Source organism: Pelodiscus sinensis, chromosome 4 (assembly GCF_049634645.1).
Source record: "Pelodiscus sinensis isolate JC-2024 chromosome 4, ASM4963464v1, whole genome shotgun sequence".
NCBI lineage: Eukaryota > Metazoa > Chordata > Testudines > Trionychidae > Pelodiscus > Pelodiscus sinensis.
In genome coordinates, this window is record NC_134714.1 from 45,232,764 (window position 1) to 45,248,226 (window position 15,463).

At 40.6% G+C, this 15,463-nt stretch overlaps 2 protein-coding genes across 8 annotated transcripts in view; one reads left to right on the top strand and one right to left on the bottom strand.

Moving 5' to 3' along the window:
* Nucleotides 1–15,463, top strand: part of FBXO33 (F-box protein 33) — a 106,236-nt gene that overhangs the window by 71,321 nt on the left and 19,452 nt on the right. The gene's annotated exons all lie outside the window — the stretch shown is intronic.
* MIA2 (MIA SH3 domain ER export factor 2) overlaps nt 1–15,463 on the bottom strand; it is a 68,952-nt gene that overhangs the window by 33,091 nt on the left and 20,398 nt on the right. For 6 of the 7 annotated variants that reach the window (XM_006117716.4, XM_006117718.4, XM_006117719.4 and 3 more), the window contains 7 exons: nt 11,604–11,735; nt 7,059–7,080; nt 6,859–6,947; nt 6,345–6,416; nt 5,470–5,580; nt 4,112–4,183; nt 3,679–3,783 (listed from right to left, as the gene is read on the bottom strand). In XM_006117716.4, the coding sequence (XP_006117778.3) occupies nt 3,679–3,783; nt 4,112–4,183; nt 5,470–5,580; nt 6,345–6,416; nt 6,859–6,947; nt 7,059–7,080; nt 11,604–11,735 (603 nt within the window). Of the gene's footprint in view, nt 1–3,678; nt 3,784–4,111; nt 4,184–5,469; nt 5,581–6,344; nt 6,417–6,858; nt 6,948–7,058; nt 7,081–11,603; nt 11,736–13,173; nt 13,610–15,463 lie in introns of those variants that run through there. The other variant, XM_006117721.4, reaches the window with a different exon arrangement.

Genomic DNA, 15,463 nt, shown 5'->3' on the forward strand with positions numbered 1-15,463 from the left:
TCCTCAAATGAGGAAATCTAATGTAAGTGCACTGCGCAGGCGCGCAGTTCAGAGAGGGCTCAAGAGCTACTCTTAGAGCCCCTGAGATCTACCCGTAGATCACGATCTACTGGTTGGTGACCACAGCTATAGATATTATAGCAGAGGCTTGGGCAGAAGTTTCATCAAGCTGCCTTAATGCAGTTTGGTGCCATATATGACCTGCATGTGTTCATGAGTTCAGGGAGTTTGACACTGAAATAGCTGAAGCTAAAAAGCAGATTGTAGCCCTAGCCCATGGAACAGGATTAGAGGAGGTGGATGCCACTGATGTGCAAGAGTTGCTCAACTCTCATGGGGAGGAATTGTCTATGGACAAGTTGAAGCTGCTGAATGAGCAGCGGCTGGAAAATGAGCCTGAACATGCTGAGCCAGTTATTTGAACATTATCAATGAACGTTATGGCTGAAGCATTTAAGCTTATAAGTGATGCAATAACATTTTTTTATGAGAATGATTCTGATCGCAAACGGAGCTCAAAAGTAGCAAAAAGCTTAGAAAGCGCCTCATGTTGCTACCAGCAACTTTACAATGAAAAACAAAAAGCAGCTCTCTATAGAAAGTTTTTTCATGTTCAACCTAAAACAACATCAGCTGATGAACAAGATAGCTCTGTTCCATCTACATCATCTAATGTTGACGTTGACGAGACAGCACCAACAGAAAATTGACTTTGACATCACCACCTGAAATGCAACCCCCACCTTTTCCATTATTTTCAGTGGGAAAATTGAAAAGTTTTATAGCAAGTTTTCGCTTAGCACAATCATTTTTTGAAACGCATCTACCGTGTTAAATGAAGAATTACTGTAATTATTTTTACCATACAGTTAAAATATATTTTAAAGAGACATTTTTGCTGATCAAAGCTATGAGTATTCTATGTATACAGATATTAAATATTAAAAATACAGTAGTTAGCCTTTTGTTAATTAGAAGGGCAGCCAGATTGTGAAGATTTTGGAGCTACATTAACAATTTTATATTTCATTTTCAGATGTGTCCTTAAAAAAAAAGGAATAATTAGACTTCAGAGTTTGTTAAAATAAATGTAATTACTATGTCAACTAATTAAACCACACCTGCATTATATGAAAACTTAAGCAAATTTGTGAAGAACAGCATATTTAATATTATAAAAATTCTAGAAGCTATTTCTCAGAATCTTGCAAAAAAGTTGAGGGATGAACATTAAGCAAAGGACGACCTAAACATACCAGGTTTACAGAATTAAGTGGTTAATCTATTTTAATCAAACAACCAATAAATAGATGGCAGTTTACAGCCTAAACTTCAACTTACCAAAGATAAGCAATTTTAAAGATATAATAAAAACAGAGGCTGTAAGTAAATTTTGACCAATTATATTTTTAATCATAATCAAACATCCATTTCATCATACGAAAACAAAACAAAAGTTATTTCCATTGATAACATTTATAGAGAGTTAAAAAAAACCTGTTACTTGAGAACAGAGTTTTATTTAAGAATATTTACTTTGTATTTCTGGATACATGATGTTGACATCATGTATTTTAACTGACAGAAAGCTCTAACTTTTTAAATCTCAGCATCTGCTGTCATTAGATATTATTGTCTGATTTAAGGATGTTAAGAGGCAAGTGTCATGATTATGAGGGTTAGCCAGCAGCCTGGGGATTAAGGGGTTAACTACACCTAGCCAGGTGGAGTGACCAATAAGAATGTAGGTGGGACTTTTCAAACTGGGACAAAGGAATTTGGGTTTTTTTCTCTTCTCCCTTTGGTCTCTCTGAGAGTTCTCTGCAGCTACAGAGAGGGACAAGCATGTCTCTCTCTCTCTCCAAGACATCATTCTTCATTTTCTGTAGGTAGGGTCAAGTTTAGGTAGTTTCGTTAGGTTTTATTGTGTTATGGATTGGGTATGGGATCTGAGATCTGGCACTGCTTAAAAGATGTTTTGGCTTTTCTTTGTAACTAAGTTCTAGGCCCATGGAGTTTCTCCATGAGTATATTTTGTTACCTTCCTCTCTAGTCATTATACTTGCAACCAGAATATTGTTGTAATAATAAAAGTTCTTTCTTTTCTTTTATTAACCTGGCAGTGGTTAATGGTGTGCCCTGATTTTTGTTTTAGGGGGAAGATTTCCCAAATGATCTTTCCCCTGGTTTCTTTAGCAACATTTGGGTGGTGGCAGCGGAAGTTTTATTCCCAAGATCTAGGGTTTTTAAGATCTTGGGGGAAGTTTTATACCAAAGCCTGGTAGATAAGGCTTTGGGGTACACTTGCTGGCCCCCACTTCTGCATTTATCATGCCAGAGTGGGGAAGGAGCCATGACAGCAAGTAATTGGGTAGTTATGTAGTCAATACAATTTGTATCGACTACATGATTAGATGATAAAGGAAGGCGCTGCCCCCCCAGCAGCTCTGCAGTTGAAATGCAGTAAAAGCTGGATGCACATTTAAACTGAAGAGCCTATTTATTTATATGACAAAATGAAGTGAATGATCAAAGTTACCCTTCTGAAACAGCACATTCCCTTTTAAGATGTAAATATCATATACTAGATAAGTGATCAACGACTCCATGTCTGGCTACCAGCCAGTATCAAGTGGAGTGCCCGAAGGATCAGTACTGGGGACTGGTTTTGTTCAACATCTTTATTAATGAGTTGGATGAGGGGATGGATTGCACCCTCGGCAAGTTTGCAAATGACACTAAGCTAGGGGGAGAGGTAGATACATTGGAGGGCAAAGATAGGGTCCAGAGTGACCTAGACAAATTGGAGGATTGCGCCAAAAGAAATCTGATGAGGTTCAACAAGGACAAGTGCAGAGTGCCAATGAGCTGGACAGGAAATCTGGTAGGTTTCTGGCAAACTCGTTTCTATCAAAGTCTACATTTCCCAGCAGAACATTTCAGTTTTGACTAACTGGCATTTTCAGATAAAGTGTTGATGGAACATTTCTAACCAGCTCTAGTTGGTCATTCCAATGTGCTACCCAGGTCATTCTGAACTTTTCTCTTCCCTTCCATCACAAAGATAATGAACCATTCTCCTGGTTTATGGCAACTAAAATCCTTGTCCACTGCCTCAATTTTCTCCTGTTTAAAACTCTTTCTTTGTCATCTCTATCAAATTCAAGTTTCTGGTTCCCACTTTTATGGAGCTCAAGTACTAGCCTAAATATTTATTCTCATTTCTTCCAAATCTCTTCCTCCCCCCACCTCAGTAAAATCTTTTCTCTCCTCCATTGTATCCTCCTCTCTATCACAGGGTGGCTTTTTCCACTCTGCCCTTTAGGGCTGGAACAAGTATTTCACACCTTACTTGTTAAGGATTTCTTCTCTTACATGTGCACATTTCATAAAACCTTTTCAAAGAGAGACTGATCCAAGAAAAAGTTACTCTACCACAACAAGACATTCTAAATATATATCTAGAGAGAGAGAGAGAGCTGTTCTCCAGGAATATTATGTTCTTCAAAAGCTGAGTTCTCCTCCTCCTTCTATTTACCTATCCCTCATAACCAGCCTGGTCAGTCATTTTTGTTATGTTCAATCAGGTGATGAACTCCTTAGAGCAGGGATAACTTGAATTGTGTAGACAATGCCATACATACCTACAATACTACACATAAACTAGGAAGAACTTACCTGTTTCTCACTTTCCTGAAGATGACAGTTTTCCTGTATTGCATCTTGGACAGATGTCTCAAGTCTCTCTTTATTAATGTGAAATACTTTTAATGTGGTCTTGGCCTAAATGAAATAGAAGAAAGTGAACTGCTTCAACACTATATCTGAAGATCCAATAGTATGTTGCTGCTTATGATAAAGTTCTTGGCAGTGTATGTCTCAGGTACTAACAAAATGAAGTGTAACTGTACTTTCCACTTAACAGTAATTGATTTTACAAAAGAGGATGACAATCAGCTACTAAATACCAAAAAACAGGGCTGAGCTCTAGAAGACAAGCATTAATATTCATGTCAATTCTTTCCTTTGAGCATTTAATTTGTGATAATACAATTTTATTTTAGTAATTGGTTTACATTATTTGAACAAAAATCTCAGATATTGAACTTACTTCTGCCACTTGTGACTGGATGCATTTTGCTTCATTTTCTAAAGACTCCATTCTTCTCTGTATATCTGCCATCTGAAAAGCCATAATATTTATCTTCATACAAGTTTTTCCAGAAGTTTGATTGAAATGTTTTAAGCCAAAATAATTTTGAGATACATTTTAGTAGCATTTGCTGAAAATTTATTCCTGTAAAATATTTCTGGTTAAATTGTAAGAATTGTCTTTGCATGCTTGACAATACCAGTGTTCCTTTCAAGTATTTCTTTAAGGAAGACTTTTTGGCTGTACAATAGTGACATATGATTACATACCTATGCCTTCCTTTTATCTGTCTTGTAACATACTGTTTCTTTTTAAAATGTTTATGTCTAGTACATCCACAATGAGATACTGGAGAATCATTAAATAAATCCATTTTCTAGAAGTACTTTAGGAAAGGATTTTTCATATGCAGGATATTTAAAATGTCTGCAGAATGGACCTCCAATTATTATTCCTTTGCAACTTTTAAGAGTGAAAGTGTTCACTGAATTTACACTCTTACAAATCCTTCTGTACATTAAAATAAGATCACTGGTATCACAGGTGAAGACAGGACTATAATTCAGAAAGGGCTCTATGTTTGCTTTATAAAGGCAGATAAACAACAATTCTGTGGGCTTCCCTAGTTACATAGTATAGAAGTTGTTTTAACTTGTTGACAGCAAGCACAAAATATCTGTTTTGGCATTATATAACCAGACAAGACTGCCCCCACTTCCTAAATATCCTCAAGATGAAAGCAAGTTATTTTGCCTGACACTAAGCATCATCAATGGTAAACAGTACAACACTGTAGGTGAAAGACTGGAGAAGGGAGAAACAAGATTGGCTATTGATAAATGAGCCAAAAAACACTATATTTCTGGAGGTGCTACAAAAATGATTCCCCCGACCTAGGACAAAAAAGTGTGTTTTCTAAATAAAAAGACAGTTAAAATTCAGGGAACCTTCTCAAATCAGACCTTTTTAAAGTGTATTTGGAAGCATACAAAGAAAAAGTTATTGAAAAAAAAATCACTTAATTGTTAAACAAATCTTCTCTTACCCTTGCTATTTAGGATATTCAATGTACAACTGTATCTTTAGCTTCTAAATATTTTAATGTTAAATCCTGAACCGTAACAATCTGAGATTTATCCTTTGAATAATTTTTTAAACAAAATTTAAAATTAAGTTAAAAAAGGAATGGAAAAAACTGCCTTTTCAGTAAATATCTTCTCAGAGAAATAACTCAAATTATGCACAAACATAACTTGGTTTTAAAAATTTGAACATGTTATCTTAATATGATGAAAAAAAAAATTTCTGACCCTTACCAAGTCATCCTGTTCTGATCGCTTAGACTTCTCTTCTTCCAACTCTTTTTCTAAATTCTCTAGTTCATCTTTGAGTGCTGTGTTTGACCTGTTCAGTTTTTCACAGTTTGCCTAAAACAAGTCATTTGATATTTAATTTCTTTATAACTATACATTTCTGTACATTAACTACGGGTATGTATAATGTATTTTTATGGAGCATTTTAATAAGATACAGAGGTGCAATGGGGCTCAGAAGCTAAGGCTGCACTGTGATCTGTTTTTAGAGATTAAAACACTTATGAATAGTCTTATTCCCACCTTTACAGCTTTTACTCCAAGTACAAAATGAATTTAAGTATATATACACATTTTAAAATGAGAAGTATGGTAAGTCTAGCCTTTTTTGGAACCCTCTATCAAATAAGTTCCTGACTTTTGAGACATAAAAATGTATTCATTTCTATACTATAGCAGCCTATAAGTCACAGTGTTACTTTAAGTTATTAATGTGTATTTTTGGAACAGATCTATTTAAAATTCATGCTGCAATATTTGCCATAAAATGTATTATTTCAAAATATCGTGGTACACATTTGATTCTGTACCAGTCATTGAGGAAGAATGAGTTTCCACAACAATTTTACAGGATGTCACATCTGACATTCAGTAACATATACATAACTATTTGCTCAAAAATTAATTGCCTGTGTGTCTGATTTGCTTCATATTTATATCTCTGTTTAACAGATGCACTCTCTCATTTTGAGAAAACCTGGATCAGGAACAATTCCACAGATTTTTTTTAAAGTACATTTCTGATCCATTGAGTTTTTCCTGAAATGCGACCTCAATTATACAAAAATAAGCCCTTGTTTCTTTTACTCTGTTTTTACCTCAATAGGTGATGTATCTGTTGACTCTTTCAGAAGACTGGCATCCTTTAGAGATGATTCTAAATCTTCATACTGAAAGAGATAGTTTATGTCAAAATGTATGTAAGATCAAAAATAGTTTAAAATGTAATTAATTGAGGATAAAATTGAACACTAACGGGTGGATTTTTAAAGGTACTTAAGCACACTAGACATTAATTCCCAATGGATGTTAGTGGGATTTTCAGAAGAGCCAATTTACCTAAAGATGCAGGTAGGCACTTAAGTGCCTAACCATCGTTAAAATCTGGCCCTAGAAGTTTAGCACATAAGAGCATAAAACAAAGACATTTAGAATACATTTACAATGCAGTGTACTGTACTAGGATGTAAAAGGAAGAACTGATTTCAAGATCATAAATATATAAACTTTTAATAGTTAAATTTAAATAAAGCTTCTATTGCTTAAAAGAACAGTCTCTCAATGTGCTAAAAAAATAAATTGGAGGAGGAGGAAGATAAATATAAGAGTTACCTCTTTCTTGCAGAGACTAAGTTTTTCGAGAACTTTGCATTTGTCTTCCAGTAGTTCAGCAATTTTACTGGCAAGCTGTTTTTCCCTTCCTACAAAGAACAGTAGCTTCATTTTATAACAGCCAAGTAATTAAAATAGTTAAAAATCAACAGTGTAGCTAGAAGCAGATGCCACAGAAACAATAAGGAAAGTTAACTTACCTACATAAAGTCTGCTTCTAACCTGAAACAAAAATGAACAAGCACTTAAATTTGTCTATTAAGTTGCACAGCATGAAAAGATGAGACTATTCAGTTTTTAGTCTCATTTTCTCTGCATTCTTTACTTAACATTACAATGTTTATTTAATCTACAATAAACTGGGGCTTTTTGTGATCTTGTCAGCATGGATCCCACCTTAGGTGTGCATCCATCTCACACATATGAAACCGTATGTGTTCTTGAACAACAGCGTGAGTTGGGGCTGTTCATTAGTTCTGTGCCTCCTCACGCTTCCATTCGAGTCCATAAAAGGAGGGGCTGCTACAACCGTCTCTCAATTCATCTTACCATCTAAAGCCATGATGACTGAGGACTCCCAAAAGCATAGGTGCAAGGTGAATCATGGGATCCACTGTATGTCCATCTTGAAGAACAAGAGTTACTATAGGATAAGTTTTTTTTTTTTTACTATCCATTACTGTGGATGCCAATGGAGGTGATTAACAAGCAACATGATCCCTAGATAGTTGAAGTGAGGTATTTCATTTGTACCAAGCAGTGACTGAAGTACTGATCCTGAACTTGGCATTTAACTCAGCTGGCATGCCTATAGTGGGTTTAAAAACAAAAGTGAATAGGTTGCGCCACAATGCTGTTCTCAGAGACTGGCAGGCAAAAGATGCTGCCAGTTCCCTGGTGGCATATGCCTGGATATGTGGCAGGAGAGCAGTGACTTTCTCCAGGGGTTCAGGAAAGTTTCAGAAAAAAATGGAATGGCAAATTAACTGATTGTTCAAGTGGAATTACTAGAATGCTTAAAAGATTATGTGATCTCAGTACCACCTGATTTATATGGAAGGATAAGCAAATTAGACTTGCCACCTGCCCAAGTTTTCCTCAGGATTTTTTAAAGGTAGCTGTCCTGGAAAATCTGGAAGAATGCTCATTACATACTACCAGCTGTCCAGTTTTATGGGCTAAGGATTATCCCAGATATCCTTTATTTTTGTACCTTAGAGGTGGCAACCCTAGTAAGGTGGTCTGGCCAAGAGTGTTTGGAAGTTCAGTGCCTCCCCATACTGAGGTGATGGCAACCAGAAAGATTGTTTTGATGGTAAAGAAATGTACTGAGCAATTTGACACTGGTTCAAAAGAAGTTAGTTTGTGGAGCTTATTGCCAGGAGATGGAGTGAAAGCCAACAGTAGAAATGTTTTTTTTAAGTAGCTAAATTCATGAAGGATAGTCCATCATTAGCTAAGATGATCAGGAGTGAAACGCCATGCTCTAGGTATCCCTACACCTTTGACTACCAGAAGCTGCAACTGGATGACAGAGGATTGATCACTCATTAATTGTCCTCATCAGTTCAGTCCCTCTGAAGCATCTGGCACTGCACTGGCCACTCTTTGAAGTCAGGATAATGGGCTACATGGATGATAGGTGTGACCCTGTATTGCCAGTCTTACATTCTTCTGAGTCCTCAGGAGTTTTATGAGGACAATACTGAAGGCCTCATGAAAGAGTCAGTATAACCAAACAGTAAATATGAAGGAGGTCCTTGGGGAAATTTTGATATTGTCAAACATGAGATCAAGGATGGCTGTACCAGGGCATGACACACCAATATCACTGCAAGGTGAATCTTAGGAGAGAGAGTTAAATGCTAATCGAGCATGTTTCAGGTGCAGCATGTAGTCTAGGAGTTGCAATATCAAGGCTCTACTGGGTCTGGATCATGTTGGGCTGTCCATATGAAAAATCTTTACTGTTTTGATGAGCGAGTATTCTTAATTAAATATTTCCCCATCTTGTAGGACAGGTTCCTGAACCTATAGGAAGCAAGAAGCAGTTTCTGCCAGCAATGCTCAGTCAGCCAACATCCAATATTTCAAATGCAACAACTGTAGATCTGAATGCAGTATCTGACCCTGGTTCTGAGATATGTCCAGACAGGTTGGGAGGTGTATAGAACCTAGCTCCCTCCTTGCAGAAAAACACTTGAGTTCTGCCTAAGGTCCTCAGCTCAGTGTTTGGAGTGCCCTCTCTCAGTACTGGGACTTGGGTAGTGGAGGTGTTGAGATCACTGCTGATTCTTTTCTCCGTGTCCTCTTCTCTACACTGTTCTTTAGCATCACTTGTGGATAGGTAAGGCAATGGATAAAACTGGCTTGTCTGATGAGATCTTCATGTTAAGTAGCCCTTTTCTGGAAAATCTGGATAGGAGTGTCTAACTGCCAATATCCAGTCCACATGGGTCAATACAGGACATGGTAGTCGTATCAAGAGTTCTGAAGTTTTATATAAGATTGAGAAGTTTCAATGAAAACTAGTGAGTTAGACAGTCACAGATTTGAATGAACTGAGAGGGTTGCAGTCATTCTGCCCTTAATGCCCTTGTACAGCAGCAAAAGGTGCCTTCATAACATAATCAGGCACTATTGTTTAAAAAAAGACGAGAGCTTGAATGCAAGAGGTTCAGTGACACCTACAGTGGAATCTATATTGAAACATACTCAAAGACATATCTTTACACTGATAAACTGTTAGCCAAGCAGGACAGTTAGGATCAAGAAACTCTAGGTCAATGATGTGCAATTAGAATGAGCTGAATGAGCTAATTTGAGAACTGCATTACAAGAACTGGGCCATTTGCGCAAAAGGCTGACAAAATATGATGACTTCTGGAAACAGTTAAGACTGAACTAGGAGAAGGAACTTGACCCAGGCTGGAAGGGGTCTGTCAAAGGGTGTCTGTCTTGTGAAGATTTTTAAAACCACATTTAGGGTGAGATCTTACATGTAACTAATTTCTTTAGTGTGTTAAGCTTAGCTTGCATGTTTGTTTATTTTTCTCATTTATGTTCTGTCTGCTCCCTTTTATGACCACTTATACCCTATCTTTTTATACTTAATAAAATCACTTTTGTTAAGTAATAAACCCAGTGTAGTAGTACCTGGGCGAGCAAAGGTACTTTACACTAAGAAAAAAAGCAAATTTCATGACCTTACGCTGTACAGGCAGTCCCCAGGTTACGTACAAGATAGGAACTGTAGGTTTTTTCTTAAGTTGAATTTGTATGTAAGTCGGAACTGGCGTCCAGATTCAGCCGCTGCTGAAACTGACCAGCGGCTGACTACAGGAAGCCAGAGGAAGAGTTGCTCTGCCCTGGGCTTCCTGGAATCAGCCACTGATCAGTTTCAACAGCGGCTGAATTTGGACGCCTGGGACAGAGCAGCTGGGGCGCTGCCGGGTAGGTCCCCGCAGCACCGCACCTCAGCGCTGCGGGGACCAACCCGGCAGCACCCCAGCTGCTCCACCTTAGGTGTCTCCAAGTCAGCAGCTGCTGAAACTGATCAGCAGCTGATTCCAGGAAGCCCAGGGCAGAGCAACTCTGCCTCTCGCTTCCTGGAATCAGCCGCTGATCAGTTTCAGCAGCAGCTGACTTGGGGACGCCTGGGGCAGAGCAGCTAGGGTGCTGCCGGGTTGGTCCAGTAGCGCCGAGGAGCGGTGCTGCGGGACCAATCCGGTAGCGCCCCAGCTGCTCTACCCCAGGCGTCGTCAGCGAGAAAAGCCTGGTCTGCTGGTGGGGTGGCTCGCACTAGCTGCGCGTCCTCCCGCCCCCCAGCAGACCAGGGAGACGTGGGTGGCGGGACCGCCAAGACGCGCTGCGGTCCTGCCGCGGGTGTCCTCCACTGCTTTGCTCTGCGTCTCCCTGGTCTGCTGGGGGGGTGCATCTGGGTGTCCCGCCGCTCGCGTCCTCCCGGGCAAGAAAAGCCCCGTTCGTAACTGCGGATCTGACTTAAGTCGGATCCGCGTAACTCGGGGACTGCCTGTATAGATCTCTATGCAGCACAAAACAGATTAATCTAGGTTCAGCTCCCAGAGGAGCTGTGGGAAAAGGTTTCAAACTGTACTCCTTTCAGGCCATGTCTGCAGCTTTGGGGGCGTGGCCCTGTCCCAGTGTTTCAACTGAAGCAGGTTGGAGTGAAACTCAACAAGACAGGGTTACAGAGTGCCCACACTTTCAGGCTGCACAGGCTCATTGGGGCCTCAGCAGATCAGGTGACAGTCCTGAGTGGGGTCCTGACCTGTCACAAACAGTTCATTATTGTATCAGAGGCAGCAACATGGGGAGGGGGAAGAGAGGGAGAGGAGATGGCTCCCACCTATACCAGGAGCCTGCGTGTAACCATGATAGTTAACTGATGAGCCCAGGGATCACAGTTACACACTTATTCGGGATGTGATAGTGTATTCAAATGTTTAAACTTCATGAAAATTAAAAGGTTGTTATAATGTAACAAGAATAGATATGTGAGAACAATATAAGTAACAGCAAACACTTACAAGCATGTTGAACCCTGTAACTAAATTACCCATCAAAGAAATCTTATGAAATGCTATTCCAGGATTTAAGGACTTGAACAGAACATGTTAATTTCAAAACAAGTCAAGGACTAAGTGCATTCCTCACAATCTATTATCAAAAGAAAAAGACACATGGGTTCAGACATAACTCTATATGTAATTTTGGATACTTACTGATTGATAACTCCTACACAGAAACAGTAAGACTGTAAAAACTCCAACAACTGCAACACAAATCACTATTTCCCATGGGAAACCATAAAGATCAGGACCAGGTCTCATATCTTTAGGCAATGCTGCCATAACCTGAAAAACAAAATCAAGCAGCAAAAGTCCAAGTGGTTAAGAAAGGGACAGATTACCTATTTTTGACAAATGTAGATATTACTTATTGTTCACTGAGTCAACTGTGAAATGAAAGGACTCTTTGTATATTTACTTTTTCAAAACCCTGTGAAGTAGCAAATGTCAGAAGTCTATTTGGTTTTTAAATCTTCTGTTTATTTAGCGATGTATAGATGCACATGGTGTGTGTAATCAGATCATAACCAGCTTTTTAAGTTTTCCTTCTGAACTTGTTCAGGGAAAGTTTCCTTCTTGAGGTGGTTTATATGTTTCACCAGTAAAAAGTGTCAACATTAAAATAAAAATGTTTACAACACAGCAGTCTCATAGACTTTAAGGTCAGAAGGGACCATTATGATCATCTAGTCTGACCCCCTGCACAATGCAGGCCACAGAATCCCCTCCTAGAATAATCCTCTCACCTATATCTCAGATATTGAAGCCTTCAAATAGTTTGAAGACCCCAGACAATTTATGGTGATAGCTAAAGATATGCAAATAATTTCTGACTGGCTAAATTATAGCATAAGTATGTTTTATAAAACATGCAGTTTACCATATAAAGGCTGGTGATTAAACTGTGCTCAACATTATTTGTAAACAAATATGTATACACTATTTTCTAAACAGAACAACCTGCTTAATGCAGCTCACCTGTCCATATACAACTACTAGTGTATAATATTTTATTCACTAAGCTGAAAAGTCAAACTTCCAGTCTTTCAAGCTAAGCTGTTTGGTCTGAACTGGGAAAGAGCATCATTAGGCCTCCTTTGATAGTAACGAAAGGGCAACCAATACAAGCATATTTTGCTTTCATATTTGAGGATATATTTCCTAATTTCATAGGCATTAAAAATGCTCTTCACATCCAAACCTCAAACCTCCACTACTTGTGCCCTTCTAATCTTCATTTTCATTAAACATTGCCATGACCCCTGGTCCTACAAGCTGCACCTCACAGGGAGGGCCCCTCTGCAGGGCAATTTGCCGAAATGGGTGCCTGACCCAGACACCTGACTTTTCTAACAAAATGTAAGCGATCAGGTGACACGTTTCGCAGCAGATTAGTTTCACGTAAATAACAAATCAAACTGCGCTGAGTTCGGACCATTGAAGCGCAGTGCGGGATGCTTATCGCGGTGAAGCAGAGGTGCTACGAAAATCCTCCCACCACCCAGCTAGTCCATATCACACCGGCCGTCTGCCCAGCCCCGCAGCGGCTGAGAGCAGAACCCCCAGCGCCGACTCGCCGGGGTGGATTTAACGCAACCCGCGGAAATTTCACAATTCAAGAGGCCAGGAGAGCCAGGCCCCCGAGACAGGCAGTCCCGGCTGCCCCCGCCCTGGACGAAGCTCCCCGGGTCGCGCAGCTCGCTGCAGTCGGCCCCGCACTCACGCTCCGCGCTTGCTCCAGGGCCAGCCCGCAGAAGCGTTGCGTTGTCTCTCGGAAGTCCGGCCACAGGCCTGGGACTGCAGCCTCCGGGGCATCCTGCCGGCTCTCCCCGGCGGCCATCTTACTGCTGCAGCAGGAGGCAACGGCGAGGGGACAAGGGGCGCTCCGGGCCCATCACCGGCTGCGGGAGCGCCAACCCCAACAGCGCCCACGCAGCATGACAACCGAGCGGGCCGTACCACCTTCCCGGAGAGGGGGACGAGGGGAGGAACCAAGGCTGCCTGGCGGGGGGAGGCGACTGCCACGGGTGGGAACTGAGCAGGTGGGATTACACCACTAGCCCAGAAACGCGGGCCGAGCCAGGCGGCACCATTCGGGCGGGAGGGGGAGTGCCGCACCACTGTTCCGAGGGGAAAAGGTCTCCGCTGAGCCTCTATGCAGGGTTCTCCAGTCACCACATTAGCCCACCCCTATCCATCGTGCGCACCTGTAGCGCTGAGCCGGAGGGCATGGCCCCCAGAACACACCGCGTGTTGGGACTTGCAGACTCAGAGGCCACCGCCTGAACGTCACACGGGGGTGGCTCTTTGTCCTCCATTTTAGGAACACTGAGGGGAGGCTCCTGAGATGCCAACGTGTACCCCCTCCCCCGTTTGGGCAAGACTCCGGCAGCCTTAGAGTAGCACCGGTCACTTTAGCAGGACTGTGCCGAGCAGGTCCAAGGAAACACAAGCAGCTTGTAACAAGCCTGCTCCAAGTCATGGGGCCCATTGAGACCCTGCAAACTTGTGACAAAGTGCTCGTGTCAGTCACGTGCAGTTCTATAACAAATTACTAGTCGAGATTAAAGGGGTTAGATTTTCATATTTATCGGGCTGTGGAAGCCTTACCCTCGTCCTTTTACCTCCCCACTAATATCCTCAATAATCCCATATCTCTGTGGCCAATTTAGGAAGCCTACCTGCAATTCTCTTTAGAGCCCATCAAAATAATATTTAGTCTCTTCTAAAATAAATCATTTGAGAGCACTGAAAGGCACACAGTGCTCCTAGTCTGAGATGGTAGGAATTTGAGCTCCAGGCCTCTGTTTAAAGGTTCAGTATGCTGTTAACTAGACTGGTAGCCTAACCTCAATTTGGAACAAAAAACAGGACTATGTAGCACTTTAAAGACTAACAAGATGGTTTATTAGGTGATGAGCTTTCGTGGGCCAGACCCACTTCCTCAGATCAAATAGTGGAAGAAAATTGTCACAACCAAAGGATACAATTTAAAAAAAAAAGTGAACACACATGAAAAGGACAAATCAAATTTCAGAACAGAAGGGGGACGGAGGGACGGGCAGGTAAATGTCTGTGAGTTAATGATATATTAGAGGTGATAATTGGGGAAGCTATCTTTGTAATGAGTAAGATAATTAACGTCTTTGTTTAAACCTAAGTGTAAAGTGTCCAATTTAAGCATGAAATTGGACACTTTACACTTAGGTTTAAACAAAGACATTAATTATCTTACTCATTACAAAGATAGCTTCCCCAATTATCACCTCTAATATATCATTAACTCACAGACATTTACCTGCCCGTCCCTCCGTCCCCCTTCTGTTCTGAAATTTGATTTGTCCTTTTCATATGTGGTCACTTTTTTTTTTTTTAAATTGTATCCTTTGGTTGTGACAATTTTCTTCCACTGTTTGATCTGAGGAAGTGGGTCTGGCCCACGAAAGCTCATCACCTAATAAACCATCTTGTTAGTCTTTAAAGTGCTACATAGTCCTGTTTTTTGTTCCAGCTACACCAGACTAACATGGCTACATTTCTAACCTCAATTTGGTCACTAGCCACACTCAACCAGCCAAATAGCTACGTGACTAGTATGTTGGACACCACAAGCTGAGGGCCCTGCTTTATCCAGGGTATTACCCATCTTGCCGGCTGACCTTCTGGAAATGAACCTAGTGTTAGTGAGGGTTTGGGGAGAATATTCTCTCCCAATGCCTTCTACAACTTTATATATAGGAACCAAAAAAAAGGGGAGGGGCGGGAACTGGGGGAAAAATAATTAAACTAAGCAAACTGTGAGGATTAAGAAAAAAGTAAAGGAGAAATGGAGGAAGCCAACTTGAATACCCCATTCTGAAAATACTACCTTTGAGGTAATGTGCACAGCGTCAAACACCTATTATACCCTAATGAAGCTAAGAGTTCTATCTAATGCTGACTCAGGCTAGTTAAAAACTCAAGATGGCAGGAAGAGCCTTTCACAGACAGATATTAGAAATTCTACATTTAAC